The sequence below is a fragment of the Enoplosus armatus genome, chromosome 17, assembly GCF_043641665.1.
Source record: "Enoplosus armatus isolate fEnoArm2 chromosome 17, fEnoArm2.hap1, whole genome shotgun sequence".
NCBI lineage: Eukaryota > Metazoa > Chordata > Actinopteri > Centrarchiformes > Enoplosidae > Enoplosus > Enoplosus armatus.
In genome coordinates this window covers 4,053,161-4,076,680 of record NC_092196.1, presented here as the reverse complement: position 1 = coordinate 4,076,680, position 23,520 = coordinate 4,053,161, and the positions used below count along the sequence as shown (strand labels likewise).

Below are 23,520 nucleotides of genomic sequence, written 5' to 3'. Positions count from 1 at the left end.
AAAGTGAAATGAAAGCCGAGTTAGAAAATTGGGTTGATAGCGTAGCTGGAGTGGATTTAACACCTTGAAAATGCAGAAAGACTGATATAGTAAAAAGTCAACCTCGTTATAGTGCAGCTCAGCGGCCGCCAGTCGTGTTTGGTGCCAAGAAATACTTAAACAAAACAACACATTGAGCCCATGCCAGTAGGCTATATTATCATCCTCATTCGAACTAATTGCCAGGCCAAACAGCGACACATATGCACACACAGGCTTCAACAAGCAGTCATCATTAGGGACTTTAACTGTGGTGTGCCATCCCCCGTTGTCATGACAACTAGGCCCCGAATTTTGGCTTGGAAACGGTCACATTTTTACATACAGGTTTTAAAAGGTTGTAACGGTCTGTGCTTGTAGTGCAATGCATGATCAGGATCGTCAGGGTGAGCACCGCCGCGATAAGAAAGGCCTCGGGCTTCATTTATTCTTCATCTTACACGATCACCTCATTTGCCTTGAAGGATTCCCTTATTTTCACGTTTCCGTCCTTCCTTACACTTTGAGAGATCGTCTCTCATTTTTATTAAACTCAGACACTCTCCGTAACGGGCTGTTGGGCGGGCAACACGACACTTGCAGGATTGCAGACAAACATCCTCGTGGTTTTATCCTCCTTCCATTTGCATTGCATATCCTCTGTAGGTCTTTTTATCTTTAAGACCATTGGGTCTGTGTGTGTGTTTGTGTGTGTGTGTGTGTGTGTGTGTGTGTGTGTGAGAGAGTGTGTGCTTTGCAAGCATGTGTGTCTGTTTGTGCGCGCGCGCGCGCGTGTGTGGGTGTGCCGTCAGCTAGCAGGAATGCATGGGTACCGCCAAAGCTAAGATGGCTGCCAAGCACTAAGATGGCTGCCAGGATTCCACAGAGCAACAGCACGAGAGAGAAAGGGAAGCAGAAACAGAACGAGTGTGAGAGGAATTGAGGGAGAAAGACGTGAAGATGGACTCTCACGTCCCCAGAATGAGGGAAGAGTGTTGCGGGAAAAAAGAAACTCTATACTCGTGTGTCTTGCCCTCTTCTTTTCGAATCACAGTGATGAAGTTATTTTGTTTGTTTCTTTTTGTTTTCTTGGTTTTGGCAACGCACCGACAGGGTGAATAGTGCAGCAGTTTGCTGGCACGTCGTCCACTAATGCCACCCAAGATTAGGACGCTGATTTGGGCTTAGAAGACGTACGTTGAGATCAGGGGGCCTAGTGCTGGCTGCAAGGGGGCCACGTTTTGGCTAAGGAGACTTGGCCCAGGACGGCCTTAAAGCTTCAGCGCTGTGGGATAATTGGCCTGAGTGGTATATATGATACAACCATAAAACTCTACAAGGCTGCATTACGCATCTGAGGGAGAATGGCAGCCAGCGGGCCAAACAAAACTAGCTGAAGCAGGCAGCTCTCTGCCTGTCTGCACCTATAGATGTTAAGGTAAACACACACTGGAGATGCAATCCAAACAATGCCTAGAACCCAAAGTGTGCAACTTAAAAGTACTCCTCAAGTTACAAGTCAGCAGTAGAGAAGCTGAGGTTTCTCGGGACCTTTTAACCAGCCTACAGTGTCAACGGCCTTTACTAAAATAGTGTGTTTGTCACAGCCCGAGTCCCTGAAAAAAGGTAGAGAAAGACTTCTGTCAAGGAAACAGGAGATGCAATCCAAACAATGCCCCGAACCAAGAAATGTACAAGTATCCCTCAACTTCCAAGTCAGCAGTGGAAAGAAGACCTTTTAATACTTTATCTACACTGTCTACGGACTCAACTAAAATAGTGTGTGTGTGTGTGTGTGTGTGTGTGTGCACATTGTGGGTGGGAGTCTCTGAAAGAGACATATAGACACTCCAGACTGAATTGTTCTTTGGCGCTTTTTCTAGTAAGTTCGAAGAGGGATTTTCCCACAGTGACAGACTCCAGAAATGAGGATATTAACTTTTTGATTTGCCATTTTATGACTTTCAACTGAGGTTCAACCTGAGCGGAAATATGCGCCCATCTTTAATCTCGGCCCAATGTCTGTCTCTCCTCAGTGGAAAGAATGAAAGAAGGCGCCATTTCCCATCGAGTCTCTGACAAGTTCCCTCTGATGCTAACCTGCCCCCTCACCTTGGGTACTGTCCAGACATCTGTCCACCTGACTAACCGTCTCTCTCCTCTTTTCTTTTTTTTTCTCTTTCTTTCAGAACAATCAGGACAATCAGACAACACAAACCAGCAAGGAGACACAGACGTCAAGCCCCCACCAAATGGTAAGTCTACAAGCATGTCCCGGTTGCACGCATGCATGCGTAAAATGACACACCTGTGCCTACGTGCAATCACGCCGGTACAGGCGCTAACTCACATGTACATACTGTACATGTGAGCTCCCCCTGCATACAGGCCTCTCTGTGTGCGAGTGTGTCCCGCCAGAGTTTATTATGGTAAGGAGAGCTGATGGTACTGTAGCGTGGGGGCTGTGCTGGGGTTGTGGCGGGCCACTCATAAATCACACTGACGTTATTGGAAGATGGGAACCACATGGCCGCTGCCGAGCTGAGCGCTGACCTCATGCGCTGTCCCCGCTGTGGTTAACCCCGGACAGGGAAGGAGAGAGAGATGGAGGGCGGGAGAAGAGGGAAGGTGGGGTGGGGGGGGGCTTGAAAAGAAAATGAGAAGTGAGGGGGTGAAGAGAACAGGGAGGAGAGAAGGGATGGACAGATGGAGAGAAGAATAAAATGACGGAGGGAGGAAGTGTCCTTTATACACACGCCACATAGACCTGGATGTTATGGATAAGGACACAGTTAACAAACTTTACTTGGGGAGGCTAAGAACAGTCCAGAACAGCGTCCACGCAAAGTCACACGAACATGCTCACAGAACCGTACGGTACATTGGACACCTGTGTGCTTTTGTAGCGATGCCCTCGGGAGAACCAGTTTTGGATAATTCTGACAATTCTTTCAGAGAATTAGATTTAGGCATAGGTTCAAGTTGCACCTAAGGGTTTAAAGAATGATCCTGCTGCATCCCAACTCAGCTCTCCTTTTCATACATTTGGATATGATATAGAAAATCCCCAGATTAGCCAAACCTTTTTGCAGGCTAAAACGAAGGTGAATGGTTAGAAGGTTTCCCATTGTAAACATCCATTACAGGTTACAGACTAATTTCCTCGTTTCACCTATCGCACTTGCCATAGCTGTAGGCTCACGCTGTTTTCCTGTGCATGTAATCTGGCTTGTTTGGGACCTGCCTGAACGCTGGAGAGCTCGTGTTTCTTGTTCCGAACACGGCGACTTTGTCATCGTGTTCCCAAATCTCAGCAATTACTTTGAGTACAACGCAGTCGTAACTGATAAAGTCGATGGCCAAAGATGTGAATTGTAATAAAACAGACATTATCAATGGACCCAAAGGAAGGTGCTCATAAAGATAGAATTACAAGGATGTGTGTGTGTGTGTGTGTGTACCTATTATGCATCATTATACCCCTCCATATGTGCTTTGATATGCATAATGCACAGTGCATGATACATTATGTAGCTCTCCATGTGGAGATCATACTCACTTATTGGACCTGATTGGTTGTGTGTGCTGGACTGTCAACAGTCAGAAAAAATGAACGGCCTGTTGTGTCTTATAGAAAACACATGGTCCCACTGGATGACGCCTGCAGAGCTTTTCCATACATGTGTTTTGTGTGTATATATATATCGATCTGTGTGTCTGTATGTATGCGCATGTGTCTGTGTGCACATGTAATTGTATGCATGTCTGGTATATGCAGTCCGCTCTCACACACACCCCCCCCCCCCCCTCTCTCTCTCTTTTACCCAGGCCACTTGAGTTTCCAGGACTGCTTTGTGACTTCAGGGGTGTGGAACGTTGCCGAGCTGGTCCGCGTGTCGCAGAGTGAGTCACTGCTGTAATTTCTCCTGTCAATCTCCACGTAGACAGCACAGGGAGAGTCCCTGTCATTCCTCGTCCACTTCATATAGTCACTTTGCACATAGCAGCATCGCGCACTCACCAAGTAGCAACCTTTTTTTTTGTTGGGAGAACTATATGAATTAATATAGAGAGATGAATTACTTTTTCAAGGATAAGGTTGGTGTTATTCTACATTTTCTTATTGTCAACAACAGTGAATCGATCCTAATAACAAGTGCTGTCTGTGTGTCCAAAACTTTTTCCGTCCTGCTGCCGTAAATACTCACTAGTGCACCAAATGCTGATTAATCCACAGCTGAAAATAGTTCCCAACAAATGTACTATTTATTCCTGTCTGAGTAATGTTAGCTAAAAACTACAGCGACCAGCTGTTTTGGGACATTACTGAGGCTTTTTTTTTTTTTAAATATAACTGCATATTTTTGATCCGTTTTTAAAGATTGACAACTTCAGTAGAAACCAATGGGCTGGGTCTGAGTCAGAAAGTGTTGAGAGATGGCCGGAGATCTACTGGTATTTAACATATATGAGAGTAAGGTTACTCGGTTCGACTTTAAAACCACCATCAGGAGCAGTCTTGGTGTCAGGACACAACAGCTAATAAATACCAGGACACCAACCTGCTTCTGATCATGGTGCTATATGAAAAGTCAGTGGATCACAAAAGTCATTTGGATTCGTCCTCAGGGTATGTACAGACATTCGTGGTCCATCCATCAAATCCATCCAATAGCTGTTGAGATATTTCACACAAAATGTTGACCGACCCCCCCAACAGTCTGACGTAACCATCAAAATGATAAAGAATAGAATAACACCAGCCTTATCATTTAAGAAAATAAAGTCAGGAGAATACCAGAACATCTGTGACTGCATTGTGTAAATAATCCTATGTGGTGTGTGTTTGTGTTTGTGTGTGTGTGTGTGTGTGTGTGTGTGTGTGTGTGTGTGTGTGTGTGTGTGCGCGCATTCCTCAGCCCCGGTGGCTACAGCGACCGGCCCCAACTTCTCCCTGGCTGACCTGGACAGCCCTGGCTACTACAACATCAACCAAGTGACCCTGGGACGGCGCTCCATCACCTCCACCCCCTCCACCAGGTACACATACATGCACACATACAAACACCCAAAACACACATGCTCCAAATGTACTTTATTTCCCCTGTACTAATATTCTTCATTTCTGAATTCTATAACCTCTTAACGCTGCTGTGTTCTTTATGCTTAGCTGGCTCTGCTTTTTGATTGTGGTCTTTCTTTCCCCCTTTTCTCTCCCCCACCCCCCCACCCCCCTTTTCCTTCTTCACTGCTAATCCTTCTCATTCCCTCTCATTTTTCCCACCAATCTGTCCGTCACTTTGTCTGCGTTTGTGTCTCTTTGCCTCCGTTATTTCCCCTCGCTCCCTCTTGTCGTCCTCTGTCGCTCATCTTACGCTGCAGGACTGAAATGGAGCTTTATGCAAGTCTCCCACGGAGGTAGTTACACTCATTACTCAGAATATCTCCCCTGATACTAATGTAACACAGACCACCGCATCACACTCGCACAAAAGCCACACACGCATGCTGTCACATAGATATGCACATGAGCGCACACATATTTAAACATTTTGGATCGGCAGTGAAACGTTGTACGCTCACAAACCCCCCTTTTGTTTTATTGGTCACAGATGTGTGAGTCTATAAGAATCTGCAAACACACACACAAATGCGGTCCAGCATCACCGCGCGCACTTTCAGCGCTCGGTTTCTAGCGTGAGGCTGCTTTTGGGCCAGTATGGATACAGCATGTTGAATAAATTCTGGCCTTATGTTTGTCTCGCTGTCTCCAGTTGTGTTGCGTTGTCCCCCCGGGGCTAAATCATAATATGAAAACAAAACACTGAAGGAAACCTTGACATTTAGAATTTTTATAACTCTTGATTTCATGCAGACACATGCCTGTCTCCAAGGATAATAAGCACTCACATTTGTCCTCAAATGTCCCACAGATGAGATGTGTGCATTCATTAGAGCCCCAGACACCCATTAGTGGTGCCTGTCAGTATTAGTGAGAAACTAAAGCTAACATGCAAGTTGAAGAAAAAATCAGATTAATCTCAAAATACAAAGACATCCCTCTAACTCCTTCCTCTTCCCCTTCTTTAAGAGTTAAACGCCTCCTCCTCTCTTCTTTTTCTCTCAGCTCCAACAAGCGCAAGTCCATTGACGACAGTGAGATGGAGAGCCCGGTGGACGATGTCTTCTACTCAGGCCGTTCCCCGGCGGCTGGCAGCAGCTCTCAGTCCAGCGGTTGGCCTAATGATGTGGATGCAGGTAGTCCAGCTACAACCTCCCCGTCAGATTCTACTCCCGGAGCTGGGCTGAGGTCCACATCAATTCAGCCACAAAAGTTTTTACAGATTTTTAAGTTATAGATAAAAAAAAGAAAGAAAATGATGCTTTCATGGACGCTGCAACAGATGCAGCTCCTCCAGTGTTTTGTATTTCGACACTGGCTTTACATTGAATTTTAAAGCCCCTGAAAACATATTTTTCTCTTGCTAAAGGAATAGTTCTGGCATTTTGGGAAATACGCTTATTTGCTGTCTTGCCAAGAGTTAGATGAGTAGATTGATACTGCTCTCATGTTTGTATGGTCAATATAAGCTACAGCCAGCAGCTGGTTAGCTTAGCTTAGCATAAACATGTTAATTTTTTAGCTTTAGAGGTGCTGATAGGCAGATGTTGTTACCTTTGCACAAAGCCAGGCTAGCTGTTTCCCCCTGTTTCCAGTCTTTATGCTAAGCTAAGCAACTGCTGGCAGTAGCTTCATGTTTACCGTACAGACATGAGAGTGGTACCGACCTTCTCATCCAACACTCAGCAAGAAAGCAAATAAGCGTATTGTGTGGTGTACCTGTCCCACCCACTTCAAACGAGTGAAAGGTGCTGGAGAAAAACACAAATCTGGGAATCTCTCATGTGAAATAACTGTTGTACCCCTGGTGGAAAATCGTGTGTTCAAGTAGGAGCCCTTCGCTCATAGTAACAAGCTGGTTGAGAAAATATGTTTTCAGGGCCTTTTTCATACAAAAACCTTCACGTGTTAATTTCACACTAACTGACTTGAAATGGACCAGAAGCCACAGCTCACCTCCTTCCACCAACACGTCCCCTTGCATTTGTACTGTGTTGACCCTCCTCATCATCCCGACTCTCTGTCTCACCCTCTTCCATTCACAACTTCTACTCCACTTACAACCTGCACCCAGACCCCCATTGACATTGTGCCACAGCCAGGTTATATTATCCTTTCTTGCATGCAGCAGGGACTTAAAGGGCCAGTTTACCCCAAAAACATTTGGGTGGTTTGAACATGCAGATAGTTTGGGGTTTTATTTGCAGAGGTTTTGAGATTCCCGCAGAAACGTGTCACCGCCCCCAGCACAATGGAGGTGAATGAAATATAATTTGTGGCGAAACATAACATTTGAAAAACTATCCGTCTAGAAACAATGTCCAACAACAACAGGTTTTTCCATTATAACTCCAGCACCACACCTCTGTTGTGATGGGATGGCAGAATTCTCACTGAAGCTTGTCTTAAAACCTCTCCAAATAAAACCGAAAACTACCTGCATGCTTACTGCTGCTAGGTGAAAGTGTGAAAGAGTGTCTATTTTTAATCATACCACAAACCGAGCACAGTGAACTCATATATCCTAGCGTTTGCTGTCTGAGTTGTCAGCGAGAAGAGTGGCAGAGGTGGATGTATTTTGCTCAGCTAGTTCTTATGGCGTTAGCGCTAACATTCATCGAGTTTAGCTCCTGGATTGTGTGTGTGTGTGATGCCTGAGATTGTCAGAGCCACATACTGTAGACAGAACACAGTTCACTATCAAAAGCTATATAGACTTTTGTGTTTTATTGTGTGTTAGATGAGAAGATTTATACCACTCTCATGTCTGTACTGTAAATACGAAGCTGCAGCTTTAGCGGTTAGCATAGCTTAGCTTTGGATGAAGACTGGAAACAGGGGGAAACAACTAAGCTACCTGTCGTTTTTACGCTTCAGTTTTTGTATGGACAAGCAAGAACTGACATGTAAGTCGGTAAGCTTTAGAGACGTGTTGCCTTCAGACACAGCCAGGCTAGCTGTTTCCCCTGTTTTCAATCTTGGTGAGCAAACGTTAAGCTAACCAACTGCTGACTGTAGCTTCATATTTATATTTGCAGCTGTGCAGTCAGGCTAGCTGTTTCCACTCTTTGTGCTGAGCTAAGCTAAGCTAACCGACTTCTGGCTCCAGCCGTAAAACAGCAAATTGTTGAGTTTACACTGTGGTTTGTTTTGGGTTTTTTTTTTGTTACTGAGCTTTTGAGGTGCTGATAGGCAGACTTCAGACTGAGCCAGGCTAGCTGCCCCCCCCCCTTTTCAGTCTTTGTGCTAAGCTAATGTTAAGATAACCAACAGCTGGCTGTGGCTTCGTATTTACATTCCTGTGCAGTCATGACAGCGGTACCTTGTCTTCTAACTAACTAAGCGAACATGTCATGTTATTCCCCAGACACCTTAACCATCCAAATCCTTTTGTGTTGTCTCCTTAAATATTGTAGCCCAGCAGCACCAGTGTAACCGCCCATTTACTTCTTAAATCATAACCGCTCACCCTTTGGCTTACAGCATTTTTAACCATCATGACGGGTATCGTGTCAAATGTATTTACAATAGATTTCATGTATATCTCTTGGGTTTGGTGTTTGACTTTGGGGATTCTGTTAAACTGCTAAATTTTCATGTGTCCTCCAATTTATAACCGTCACTCCCACTCACATGCTGCAATTTTAATACCGCCAGCAGTAATGATGTAACTATTTTATAGACACTTGCTGCACTCTATAACATTAAAATCCCCTGTTGCCCATTATTTAACCCTTCTTTCTCTCTCTCATTCTTTCCATCTCTCTCTCTCTCTCTCTGTCTCTGTCTTTATTCTCTCCTCCCCTCCTCCATTGTTAACTCTCCCCTTCTCCCCTGTTTGGCCTTTCAGTGCAACACCATTTGGCCAGTGTGCAGGAGAGGAAGATTAAGCATGAGAGCGATGGAGTGCAGTTTCCTTACCATGGTTAGAACAACATTAAACATTATACTGTGTACATGTATACATGCTCTACTTCAGCTCACACCACCCTCAACTTGTATACATCTCTTTCTGTCCTTTTTTCAAGTCTGTTTGCACTTCCTGTGAGCTCTCTGAGCTGCTCTGCATTTTCCATTGGTCCTTTCTCTTTTCTTCTCTTCTCTTCTCTCCTCTCCTCTTCATCCTTCTGTTGTGTCTTGTTCTCTGGCTACGCTGCCGCTGGGTGGGGTTGTGTTTCTACCAGATGTCTGCTGTTGTCCATTGTTGGTTAACCAAAGCCTTTTGGTAGCCCAGTAGCTCCATAACATCCACCGCCTGTCTGCCTCAAAGATGTTGCTGTAAATCTGCTAAAGAAATCAGACATCCAGGAGGATGAAGACATCCCCGGTGCATTAAAAAACATGAGTTACTCTTATCCTGACATACACTGTCTGACAATGTGTAATTATGTGCATTATCATATCCAAAAACCACATTGTTGTGATACACCACGTGCATACAAACACGGTTTTCCGAGGCGGTGTGAATTTGTCAGCAACATTCGGCTAAGTGCTTGGGGTGTTTGTAATTTTGTTGTCGAGCCCAGAGAGAGAAAGCAAGCGTTGAAAGGCACAGAGAAAAGAGGAGGAGGTGTGTGTGTGTGTGTGTGTGTGTGAGAGAGAGAGAGAGAGTGAATGAGGGTTTGTTGAGTAGCAGTGTTAGCCGCTTCATCCAGCCGGTTGTTTAGACGGAGCCGTTGAGTGGTGTCCCACCTGCCGCCGGCCTGACTCAACCGTCTCTGAAAGACGGCGCAGGAAAAAAACAACATGCGACCCAAACAAACACGACTAAAGGCACTCAGGTGTGTCATCAATGCACAAGGCGCCTTCTGTCTCCGAGACATGCTTACTCACTAACACACACGAAACTAAATTTAAGCTCTCGCTCTCTGATTTACATTCACACACACACATAAACACACAACCACACACACACACACACACACACACACACACACACACACACACACTCCCCAATCTGGAGAGGAGCAGCGTTCCGGTCCAGATGGCGCCTCCATGTGTCTACAGCGAAGGGAGCTACTGGGTTACAGCAGACATCTGTTCTGGTGATGGTGGTGGTGGTGTTGGGAGTGAGAGATGACGAGAAGAGGGGAGGGGCGGAGGACAGGATGGGGAGGGGGGGGGGGAGCCTCCGCCTCTGCCTGCTCTGGAGGTGATCCTCTACCTGAATGAAAAGCTCTGAGGCATAGCAGGTGATCATGTAATTCATCATTAAGTCTGCTGTCTCCCGCTCTGCTCTGCTCCGTTCTCTCCTTCTGCCTGCTTGCTCCTGCTGCTCAGTGGTGGGAAAACCCACTACCAACTTTTCAGTAAGGGGGGGGGGGGGGGGGTTCCCAAGTATTTGTGGTATTGACAGAGAATTCCAGCTAATTATTTGGTGTTATGGGCTTAAATGATGTGATGTGTGGAACGGTCGTGGTGTTGTTAAGGTGTCCTTGCTCTTGCCTGCAGCACGTTACCTTAGCGCTCGAGTGCTAATGATGTGTGAGGTCGTAAATGAGGGCCACGGCTCTGTTGACGCACATTGTTTCTTGCTTACCTGGATGACGGGTGTGTGAGCTCTCTCTTGGGTGTGTGTGTGTGTGTGTGTCTGTGCACATGCTATTGGACCGGTTTCTGTGACAGTTAGGGGGTGGGGGGGGGTTTGTGTGGTCGCCAGCTTGTTAGCGTGGCAAGACTAGAGGGTCATGGGAGCAATTGGCTGCCAGTCTGCTTGTGCAGTGTGCCAGGAGCAGGACACAGAAATAATGTAGAACAAACAACTGTGTGTGTGTGTGTGTGTGTGTGTGTGTGTGTAGACTCACACACACAGATTAAGGGAGAGATCAGAGTAACTTCTGTTAGCTTTATCAGACAAAGCTTTCATTGGGCATCTGGGCCTCATTTGCTGCTCCTCTCTGAGAAGCCGCATAGTACCCGATATTTCAGCAAGATACCGACTAATTAGGGAATATCACAGAGACTGAAAACAATATGTATAATTTAAGGCTGTTTATGCATAATAAGCTGGTTATAATTGAACTTGTACTGTGGTGGCACGCAGTCATCCACTACGTACCACAGGGGAACTGGAGCCTAACAGGCTTAATTGCAGGGAGGCATTGAATCCACAACATGTTGGGGTTCAGTTTGTCTGTTTTTAACAGCGGGAGCGAGGAATCCACGCCTACTTCATACTTGTACTCCACTACATTTCAGATGCAAATATTGTACTTGTATACTATATATCTATATCTGACAGCTATAGTTACGAGTTACTTTGCAGATTCAGTGTAACATACAAATAATAATACAGTACATGAATTAGCAACAGCCACAGCATTAAAATACTAAATTCTTGTACCTTTTTGTTTGTACCTTATTACAAGTGCCAAATACACTTGATTGACCGATTGCCATGTTAATGCTTCAACAATTGTAAAGCAATATTATGATATGTATAATATGTAATATGTAATATAACACTGGGAAAGTGGGCATTACAAATAATGAGTGTTGTACTTTTACTTAAGCAAAATTTTGCAGCAGAAACATCGTGGGAACACAACACTGACATATTATCACCTTTTAAGTTGTTATGGCTAACGTGTTAGCACGCATTTGCCTATTTTACACACACACACACAGGAGATACATAGCATAAATTAGCATTCATTTGGAGTTGCGTTTCTGGCGAACTGATGTATGTAAGTACAATATTCACTCTTTTTTAGTCACTCTATTTTTGGTCTCCCCTGACAAAAAAAAAACCCCTCAGCTGCTAAATACTCCACTGTGTTTCACCAGCTAGCCGCTAACTTTGTCTGGCTGCAGTTTGGTGCTGAGCAGGTAGTGTACTGTGGGGTTTTCAGAGGTTTTTTTTGGCAGAAACAGTGGAAACAACGCTGATGAGAGCCGTGAGAGTGAATCAAAACAGTAAAGTTGAGGGCTGGACAAAAAAAAAAAAACAAGTTAAACGAAGCTATAAAGCTGTGTGGACCCGAGGGGAACTGCAGAGTCAGGTGATAATTCTCTGGGGATCGTCAGTACCAGCGAGCCTGTTCACACACAAGCCAGTCATGTGACCCATTGTATAATATAAAAATATTGATCGTAGCAGCATTATGTAAAGAATCTGTATACCACTAAGTAGCTCTTCAAAGTTCTGCGTCGCAGCAGCCGTTGTCCTCCCTGTGCAATAAATTCAAATGGTTGTAATATATTACCAAGCATCGCTCCTAACACACCATCAGAAGTATAATATCAGTGCCAGATGGATGACAAGCCTACGCTACTAATGTTCTGCTGACTCGAGCAAATGCTTTATATTTTTTATCTTCTTGGAACTTTTAATGAACGCTTTTTTGTCTTGGAGTGTTCAGCTGTTCTACTTCTACTCCACTTTTATTTCTTTTTAGTCTAGGCTTTTGACTCAATGAGTGTCCAAACACCATACTTATCAATGCTACGTCACTGATGTTTTCGCCAAGAATTCATTTCTATGCTCCAAATATAATGCATAAATGCTATGTAGGGAACTCCCTTTCCTACTCTTTATTTCTTGTCTCTTGATCCCTGGGAGAAAGTTCATTTGCGCAATTTTTCACCGGGAAAAGACACAAGCAGCCCGAAGGATTGAAAAATCTCTACAAAGCGAGCCCTGTGTCTTGTAATCTTCTTCATTAAATACACATGGAGTTATAGGCAAACATGTTTAAACAACAACAAAAAAAGCATTATCCTCTAGCTCTCCTGTAAAATTGGTTCAAAAGCATCTCGTGCCCTTCTGGTTTCACACCCCTCTCTGGACCCGGTGTGCCTGAAGGCCTCCATGGTTGCAAGAAAATCTTACATTTTTGTTTGTGTGTAGCCTTCTAATAATAATTCTGCCCGTAAATAAAACGTTATCTCACCCTGCTTATTGTATCCGCTCCTCCCACCTACATGTGTCACATGATGTGCCTAGCTGAACATAAGTGCCCGCGCCCACCTTTTTCTATACTTACTGGTGCCCACACAATCACAGCTGCGCCCATGCTGCCTATGTGCATTGTGGGTAAATAGTGATAAAACATTTCCCAGTGTAGCATTAAAAAAAAAAAAAAAAAGCTTTTCAGAAATCTGCTCTGTTAGACTTTATATGCTTAGCTCATAAAATCTATTTCCACATCTCTCTGGGCCATGTTGAAATTACCCACGTCTTTATTTGAGTGTGTTTGTTTTATATGTGTGAATATTGTCTCATTTAGTAGTTTATGGGGCTTTTGCTCGCCAAGGTTGTTTATCACAACTTTTCTTTCAACCGAATCTGGAGCAAACAAAACATGAGTCCAGCGTGTTCCAGAGCAAAGTAATGAGGTCTGTGTGTCCACGCTGATGTACTTTTCTATACTTTTACTTCCTCATTATTCTCTGTTTTATGGATTGTTCTTTCCAGGGTTTTATTTCTGCGTATATTCAACATTGTGGTTACCGGCAGAGGTCAAATGCACCGTTTGGCGCTGGTCCTCAAACCCTGAAAGTCTAAATTGTGCCTCTGGATTACCATACATCAAAATAAAGTCCCTCAGCGCCCACCACACAAGGCCTTGATCACAGAAGAGAGCCTCTTTTATCTGTAGCTCTCACACTTTTGGCCATGTTTCTGGTCCGCTGGTGAGCCTGGCCTATACTTAGTGTGCCCGTTTTTACCAAACTGAGGGATATTTCATGCAGTCCTGTAGCCTCAGCCGACATTTATAGACAGAGGGGGACACTTTAATATGTTTGTCTATGTGTGTCGGCCATGCCGTCACCGCTCCTCTCCCGCTTAACTTCTTCCATCTCTCTGCTGCTCTCCCATCCAGCGTTCACTGGCAGTTTGCCCGGTGCTCGCCACCCAGCCTGAACAGCTTGTGTGTGTACGTGTGTGTGTGTGTGTGTGTGTGTGTGTGTGTGTGTGTGTGTGTGAGGGTTCAGAAAGCACGTCTTTATGAAATACTGTATTTCTTAAGGCAGCATCATAAAATACCTGGCCAAAAGACATGCAGAAGGGCACTACATCAGAGGATCTGTTGATGTATGTTTTGGCACGCCCTTCTGCAGCTATATGTAGTCGCTCATGCCGGTCGCTCATGCCGGCTTTGGCTTGAAAAGCACAGTCTGCCCCAGATATGAGGCCATCCAGGATCCCATTCATTCTGAAGAGGCATCCTGACAGGTGCAGCGAGTAGGCTGGTTGCCGTGTTTGTTGACTGTGCTCCTGTAGCCCAGTGTAGCCACACCGGACTCCGAGATCATTGTGGTTTGGGATTAGTGCGATCTCAAACGGGAGATTTCAATGGTGTGCCCTGTGAGTGAAAGCAGCGAGTAGGACTTTGCTGCATTCTTCATACACTCCAGCGGGCGACCATAGTTGGACCGCCATTGCATTTCCCAGCTCTCCTCTCTCTTGACACTCGCCCCTAGCCTCCCGACCTCCCCACCCCTTCCCCCTTTCTCCCGTCACCTCCCTTCACTCTGAACCCCTGCTGCTTCAAAACATGGCCTCTCACCGGATCCTGCCCCCCCCCCCCCCTCCCCCCACCCTCAATCTGACGGACATGGTACAGCCCACTAACTGTACACAAATATAGAGCATTAGACAGACAGTGAGAACCCATCTGTATGTTAAGCCAATCAACAAATCAATGAATGAATCAATCGATCAGTCCATTGATTTCAGTCAATCATAATCATTCGATTCTTGTAATCAAATTAAAAAGTGATAAGTTTATTTTTCTCTTCTTTTTTTTTTTTTTTATTTTGAGTAGAGTCGAAGTAAGAAAAGCAGCCATGTTTGATTAAAACCTCGTCTCTGTTCTGCCATTTTGTTGATCCCCTTTTTGCCAGGACTCTCATCGCCTAGTTCTCTTAAGAAGCCGGGGAAATTCGATTTCAGCGCCCTGTCCTCCCAGACGAGGTCCCCCCGCATGGCGTTCACCCACCACCCACTGCCAATGCTGGCGGGAGTGAGACCAGGTGAGACCAACCCAGCTCCCGATCCCCCTGATCGCCCCCACCCCTTCCTCCCTCACCCCCCCACCATCTCCTCCTACCCACCCCCCACTTCTTCAGGGCCCCCACCCCTCCCCCCTGGCGCAGAGGTGGGAGCATTGTCTTTGGGAGATGAAAGTGGCTGGGAACTAAAAGCTGGCAGTCACCTCCGCCTCCTCCTCTGCCTGTTGTGAGCTTGTGGGGCGCAGGTCGAGCTGGTGACGGAGCTTCTGGGGAGTCTGGGTGTGGTGTGTGACTTTTCTGGGTCTGTCTGGTGGATGGTCGGTGGTCGTACATATCTAGATATCATCTATGTAGATCACTTCCTTCTTATTAGAGTGGAGGAACAAGACCAGGGGTTTGCGGGCTGCCTATCCTGTCCCATCTTTTCAGTTGATTCTAAGGCTTACGTGCTCTTATTTTGGCACTTGTTTTTCATGATCTAAATGACTCTTGAATCAAATGTCATTTCCTCATTGACTCTTGATATGACACTTTTCTGAAACTTGTAAAAGTTTGCAGAAAATCAAGACCTACAAAGGTAATATCCAAAAGACTAAATTAATGAATAGACTTTTTTTAAGTGTCTCTAATGCAACAAAACCAACCTCAAATGCAACATTTATAATCAGAAATAAGTAGTTTACGATTACAGATAAGGCAAGACTGAACAGCATCGTTCAATTTTGAATTTTGGTGGAATTTCTTGGAGGAGAAGTTGTTGGTAAGTGATGTTAACTATACCACTTGAATGCTCTACACCTACAAGTAAAGGGGAACTATTAAAAGGGCACCCATTTTACACGTGTACAGTGTACGTGTTACTGTTCAGCCCGTGTTATTGTTCAGCCCGTGAAAACAGCTTTATGAATATTAATTGTGTCGGCTTGGGCTGGAGCCTTACACATTTTAACATTAAGCCTGCGTTACAAACTGGAGGTGTGGGGTGTGTATAAAAAATACTGATACCAGGTTTACATGGTGCCTATACCTAGATTCATGTGTGTTTAATCAAATTACCACACAGCAAACCTAGAGCCTTTCAATTAGGCTCTGAAATGAAGTTTTTTTTTCCCTCATCTGCCACTGTGGCAGGTTACAGAACATTTCTACCGAATTGAGTCAGTGGTACCTGACAGTAGAAATATGGAGTATCATGTAACCTCAATCTCTGACGAATCTTAACTTAAGAATTGCCATTTAAAAATAATATTTAGTGATGTAAGAAAAACCTGTCTGCCATCTTCACCTGCCACAGCCAACATTTACCCTGTATTTGGCAGGTGGCAGGGGCTAATTTCATTTCCTGGTTGTAATATTCCAGGAATAGGAATTCTGAACACATTGCACTGAGTGGAAGGAGTGGGGCCCTCAGCAAATGATTTTTGCCCTAGGACCCCCAAGCAGGCTGATCCGGCCATGGGTCTTTCCATTTCACTGATCTCGTTTTTACTTTTCGTGGCAGTGCGGGAACTCCACAATGATCTCGGTGTGGGTGAGCACGTCTTTATTCATACTGGCAAGGGCAGAAAAAATAGGTAGAGGAAAAAAAGGGAAGTTCCTCGTCTTTTTAGAGAGTGCCCGTCTGTGAATTCACCCAGTGAAGGAGCTTGTTGGAGATAATTTCCCATGTGCTTTAGTTCTGTAGCTCGGCTACATCAAAGGCTTTTTAAGCCACCGAGCAGATGTGAAGCAGTGAGGTTGACCGCTGTGTCATTAAACCCTCCTGACAGACCCTATGCCTCTTGAAATGTAGCTACAGCAAATCCAATCTCCACACACACACTCACACACACACACACACATATACACATTCACGCTAACAGGAGTACACCTACACAATATCCCGCCCTTGTTGGCGCCAGCAGTTGTGATTTATACAGTTGTGATTTGTTTCTTTTTACACAAACTCTTACAATGCACAAGCCGGAGCTGTTCCCACGCTGGCGTGAAAGTGCTTACCACATCATTAGCGTTGTTGTCTTTCTGTGTGAAAGACAAGATCCAAGGAGTTTTAGGGGTTTGAGAAGTGGGGTTGAGGAGCATGGCAAAACACCGGCCACTCGCAGTGGTGGTGGTGGTGCCAGGAGGTGGTTTTGGTTTCGGGTTTGTCCCTCCAGCCACGTTCAGCCGTCCTCCCTCTAGAGCAGTGATTCCCAACCAGGGGTACTCATGCCCCAGGGTGTACTTTGTGGAAGACTGTGGAGAAAACAGAAATCACAATTTCCATCCATCCATTAGCTATACCCGCTTATCCTGTAGAGGGTCGTGGGGGACTGAAGCTGATCCCTGCATACATTTGCACAGGTCCCCAGTCAATCACGTGGAGACAGACAACCGTTCACAGTCGCGTCCACGCCTAAGGGCAATGATTTAAAAAAAGTATATCCACATGGTGAGTCAGCTGTGACACCTGAACACTATATATTGCGATTTAAAATGTGAAGAAAACTAGTTAACAAGCAGGCAGAGAGGTCTAAACAGCTAGCGCCTAACAGTTGAATTGTTAGCTAAAAAATAATGGATATGTTGTGAAAAAGCTAAAAGTAATGGCTAAAAGGCTGGAAAAGATAGCTAAATGTAATGAAATAACAATTTCAATATTCAGGTAAAAGTAATGGGTAAACAGTTGCCACTCCAAGGTAGCACCTGAACGCCACGTGTTGCAATTGAGAGTGCATAGTTAGCAGAGAAGTTGAAACCGTTAGCTAAGAGAATAATAGTTAAAAATCATGGGTATAGCTTATGGATAAACAGTTGAAATAAAAAGCTAAAAATAATGGTTTTGGACAAATGGTTGAAACGTCCAGTTTCTGCCCCTCCCAAGTAGAAATAGAACGAATACAAACTTGACCAAACAGTAGTAAACCTTGACGGTTTAAATTTAAAAGAAATGATTAGTATATATAATATAAGTTAAATAACGTGCAGTTTAAAATCAATTCAAATGAACGCATTTGGAACATGGTGGGTGGTGACGATGAAGGCGTACTTGAGTTCATCTGACAGGGCTGTGGGGGCACATGAGACAAAAAAGGTTGGGAACCACTGCTCTAGAGGGAGAGGGTAGGGGTGTAGGGATTCCCTCTGATCCTGCCCACCCACCCCCACCATCATCACCACCCCTTCCCATCCCCAACCCGCCCCCACACCCCCAGAGTGTTTGGCCTTCACCCAGTCTCTAATGGGATTAGTAGGGGACTAATAGAAGCAGGGAGACAGCTCCACTGGGGAGCAGGCAGCCTGGCATGGGAGCAAGGTGTTGCTGGGCTCAGAGGCATAGGCCCCGGTCTGGGGGGTAATGCAGTGGGTTTGGCACTCTCATGGAGAACCCTCACACACACACAATGTATAAGATGCAAGCAATGCAAGAGTGTTGGCAGCCCAACATGGGCAGCTGGGGGGCCTGGATGGGATGGGGGGGGGGGGGGGGTGTCAGACTGGCACAGCTAACAGGAGAACAGGCTTATAATACAAATCAAGGAGATTTAGTAATGGATATAGGTCGGACAGAGGGGGCTTTGTGTTTGGTGGTGGGGTTCAACCAACTGCTCCCCTCTCACACATACATTCAGCTCTGTTTGGTGCCAGTTCCTCCATTTTCCTCTCTTGTAAAGCAAAAACATTTTTTATAAGCCTAGTAGCAGCCGAATGCTGACGTACTGTGCACCCCCCCACCCCCACCCTCGTACACACACATATATCTTTAGATATGAGGCTCCAAAGCCAATTAACAGGAAAAAAAAAACATCAACTTAGACATACAGTGTGAACGTACAGATTACTTCTGTCATAGAAACAAAATGAGTCAGATAAAAAAAACAAAAAAAACCGGCTTTACCGTCCATCGATGCCAAATTGCATCAACGCCAATGAATCACACCCTCAGAACAGCGCACAGGCGTGCAGGCATTAAGACCGGCTAATTTAAGACAGTGCTCAATGATCTCTTTGTGCTTTCTCTTTTTACAAGCTCTTTAGATCTGATTGCAAAATATAGCGCTTGCACCTATTGGATTTGTGCACATTCAGGTGTGTGCGGTCTCATGACTGTGTATAAGTGTGAATGGTGTTGACTCAAATTGTTATGTAGCCCTTGCAAGTGTGCACATGCGGATGCAATGTGTGTGTGTGTGTGTGTGTGTGTGTGTGTGTGTGTGTGTGTGTGTGTGTGTGTAAATCTCCTCCATAAAGCTGTATAGATTTACTGGAGTGATCGTAAAACATTATGAGCAATGCCCATTAACTTGAAATCAGCTTTTCTTGGAGAAAACAACATTCCTTTCATGTACGACATTTTAAAACGGGATTTAAACTTCCATCATTTCCAGTTGTGACGTGATGTTCTTGCTATCATTTGTTAATCACTTAATATCTCTCCTGTCTGTAACAATGTGTACGAATTCATTGGTTCACGTCTTCCTCTCGCTCTCTGAAGCTGCCTCCACTTGTGTTCCTCTGATACAAGTATCTCTGTCCACAGGGAGTCCCCGTGCTTCAGCCTCGGCCCTGCACTTTCCGTCTCCCTCCATCATCCAGCAGTCTAGCCCTTACTTCACCCACCCAACCATCCGCTACCACCACCACCCTGGACAGGACCCCCTGAAGGAATTTGTGCAGTTTGTCTGTGCTGACGGCTCAGGGCAGGCCGCCGGACAGGTAAGGCTTGCCGCCAGAGAGGAGGAGCGCTGTTACCTTTTTTTTTTTTTTTTTTTTAAATGGCCATTTATACAGGAACTGCAGACGTGCCACACCCTGCGCCTAGCTTGCATTCGCATTGCAGGATTCTGAAGGATTTTTCTTGTAGTAACAGTGTATGAAACTTAGAAGTGTAATACTAATAAAGAATCAAGTATCAGTGGAAAAATGTGTGTATGGAAACAAAAAAAGGCCACAATAATAATAATTTTCATTAGCAACTGTATACCTAATTGTGAAATTTAACAACTACTGACTACTCAGTGTTGAAATTTAAATACTACTGAATTTATAGCATTGAAATATATCTTACTTTGAAAACCATCTGTCTGACTTTGTGGTTTGATTTTCCCTCCTTCAAATGTCCATTTTCCAAATCTTTTTTTCAAATTTCAAACACTTTTTTTCTGGCTTACATATTCATGTGTTTTTTCTTTTCTTGGATCATGTGACTGACAGGACGTAACCTGATAGGACAGCTAGTTTTAAATTTTCCATCATGAATTTTGGCGTGTGAATGTAGACGATCTCATTTAAAGCAAACTGATTTTTTGACATGGCTTGAATTTTTAGATGAGAATTTGACTGAACTGAACTTGAGCAATGTCAATAGAGGTTTTAGAATATTGGACGCTTAGATCTTCTGAATTTGCAAACCCTTAGAAAAGACTTGTAACTTTCTGAAGATTTCAGAGAAGGGAATTCAAACCACACAAAGTCAGACAGATGGATTTCAAAGGAAAATCTGTCAATGCGATATGTACTTAAATTTCAAAATTAGGTGTTCAGTTGCTATGATTTTCTTATTATCACGGCCTGTTTTTGCTTCCGTAGCTGTGGCGGCTATTTTAGAAAAGCCAGGAGCAACACCGGCTCACTGTACAAATCTGAAATTGCATTGAGCTCATGTGTTTGCATTACTGTTCAATGCAATATTACTACATGAGTGTCATTACTTTAAGAGGACAGTGCATGCCAAAAGCTTACTTTATGGCGTTACATGTCTATATACAATATAGGGAAATGCACAGACGTGCACCACACAGCAACACAAGTGAACACACTAGACATTTGTTTATTCAGTTGGTCTACAAATCTTTGTATTGTCTTGTCGATGTCATTTTGCCGTTTGCCGTTTCAGCCCCCCGACGTTCCCCCTCCTCCTCCCCCCCCCTTTTTTTCTTTTTTCTTTTTTTTTTGCTCCACCCAACCCCTTTTAGAAGTTACAACCATCAGCACGAGAGTGAATCAGTCACGGCACACTTCAGTCAAGCATACCTGTCCTGTGTTGTGTCATCGTGTTTGTGTTTTCATCTCTAGCTGTTCCGATTTTAGTTGGAGTTTGGTTGTTTGGTGCTGGTATCGTTGGTGGTGTTGTGCTTGTGTAGACGAGTATTCTCCCATGGTTTTGATTTCTTGCCATCTTCTGGACGAACCCAGTCAATAATTTGCTCACTTCCCTCCTCCACACCTCCTCCACCCACCACGGACCACCCCTGTGGAACCTCTCACCTCAAGCTCCAGCTCCCACTCCTATCAAACCCTGTGGTGATTATTATTTTTCACACCTCCATAAAAGATGCCGTCCACATACATCTTTCCTTTGGTTGTTGTTTCCCACCACCTCCTCTCCCTCCTTCCACCATCGCCTTCCCCCTCCCCCTCCGTCATGGATATTTTTTTGGACCTGGCCTCCCGAGCTGCGTCCTCTTTTTCATTCCGTGTCTGCGGATTGTCGCATGTCGCCCTCCTGACCCTATTTGTGTTGTCTGCAGCCAAACGGGAGCGGCCAGAGCAAAATGCCAGGCTCCTTCTTGCTGCCTCCACCTCCCCCAGTGGCCCGCCCAGTGCCCCTCCCTATGCCCGACTCTAAACCCAACAGCACGCCCCCTGACGGCGGACTCTCCTCGCCCGCATCTCCGTGTAAGTGACCCCGCAGAGACCGTTCTCAAAACCAAATCAACAAAAAAAAAAAACAATAATCTGAAAATCCCAACCCTCTCCAGTGAAAAGACCCCTGCCATTGTTCTTCCTCCAACTTCGTGCCATCATTGTTCCTGTGTATCCAACATCTCACCTCCCTTAAACCCTTGGAAGGCTATGGAAGCCAGCACAGGATATATACTGTGGAGCTCAGTAGAGTAGATCAAGACCACCAGAGGTCTGGTGAGAAATATCTTTGATAATGGACTTGCAGTATGTGGTGCTCATCAGGGTTCTGTATTAGGCCCCATCAGTTTGAGTGGCTCTACATGTTGAGCCCATTCTGCGTTGTCTGGTGTGGAAGCTGCATCTCCAACCCAGTTCTTCTCCTTTTAAATCCTCCTTCCTTCCCCTGCTGGACTCATTAGCAAAAAGAAAAATCACTTTTTGATTATTAATTGATTCTTACTTGTGAAGAGCACAAATTTAGGGCAGTTAATTTATATGGACTCCCAAACATTCCAGTATAAATTGGGACATTGGTGGAAAAATTGTAGCCATGCTTGTTTTTGGTTGAGCTGATTTTAGCTTCTTGGTGGGATTTTTGTTTGTTTGGTGATTGTTAAGCAGAATAGGGTGTGTTTTTAAGGTGAAGGGGTGATGTCAGTCCAACCGTGGGGCTCTTCTTACAATGCATTTGTCTTCCTCACCCTGTGATAGGAGGGGCACTGGATGGAGCACTTTAATTTTTTTGTTTTTAGCTTTCCTTCAAATTTAGTGTTTGCGTTTTACCCCCCAGTCAGCGTCTCAAAGTCTTTTATGTCTTATGTATGTTATTCCAGTTCTTAGAAACACATGGATGTATACCTTATATGTCCATACACATAAATCTCCAAGTTCTCTCTCGCTCTCTCTCTGTCTCTATCCTTCTTGTCCTTCCTCGCTCTCCTCCACACAAACACACCCGCATATGCACAAGTCTGCACACTGCATCCTGAATCCCTCAGTGAGATTCAAACGCTGGAGTCCGTAGGGTACCTCAAACTGCCCTAAATTTGTCAGAGACTTTGATGCCAGTGGGTTTTAACTGTCCCTGACTGATCCTCGATGTCAGGATTCTGGTGTGCCCAATCACTTCCAACTGAGTTTATCAACAGGATTTAACTACTCGGGGAGATCTAAGTTTGCATTCCAGATTTTGTCAGACTTCTCTGTGGAGTTTTGATGACCTCAATGAAATATAGCAGTACTTTCTGTAGTACTAAATGAATTTATCAGATTTCTTTTGGTCAATTAACAGTAGGTTTACTGTATGCTATTACATATTAAAGGATTAGCTTGACATTTTTGGAAATACACTTATTCGATGTCTTGATGAGAGTTACCACTCTCATGTCTGTATGATTAAATAGCTTAGCTTAGCACAAAGACTGGAAGCATGGGGAAAACAGCTAGCTTAGCTCCATCCAAAGGGTACAAAATCCACCTACCAGCATCTCTAAAGCTCACTGATTGACACGTTGTAAAAGTGAAATGTGTAAAAACGGCACGTTGTGGTGTCATGGAGGGTTACTTGTCGGACTATTTCTTGGCCAGGAAAGGAGTCTTGTCATTTTAACACTTCAATTTTTGTACAGATTAAACAAACAAGATAAAACGGGTTAATTAGTGAGATTTAGAGGTGCTGGTAGGTGGAGTTTGTTACCTTTGGACAGAGCTTTGGACAGTCTTTGTGCTAAGCTAACAGGCTGCCAGCAGCAGCTTCG

General features: G+C 44.7%; 1 protein-coding gene across 1 annotated transcript in view; it reads left to right on the top strand.

Annotated features, from left to right (window-relative positions):
- Window positions 1–23,520, top strand: part of nfixb (nuclear factor I/Xb) — a 113,380-nt gene that overhangs the window by 85,397 nt on the left and 4,463 nt on the right. Inside the window, exons 3-11 of the mRNA XM_070922584.1 lie at window positions 2,208–2,273; window positions 3,847–3,921; window positions 4,938–5,058; window positions 5,401–5,436; window positions 6,146–6,276; window positions 8,991–9,065; window positions 14,990–15,118; window positions 19,617–19,792; window positions 21,607–21,754. Of these exons, the coding sequence (XP_070778685.1) occupies window positions 2,208–2,273; window positions 3,847–3,921; window positions 4,938–5,058; window positions 5,401–5,436; window positions 6,146–6,276; window positions 8,991–9,065; window positions 14,990–15,118; window positions 19,617–19,792; window positions 21,607–21,754 (957 nt within the window). The remainder of the gene's footprint in view (window positions 1–2,207; window positions 2,274–3,846; window positions 3,922–4,937; window positions 5,059–5,400; window positions 5,437–6,145; window positions 6,277–8,990; window positions 9,066–14,989; window positions 15,119–19,616; window positions 19,793–21,606; window positions 21,755–23,520) is intronic.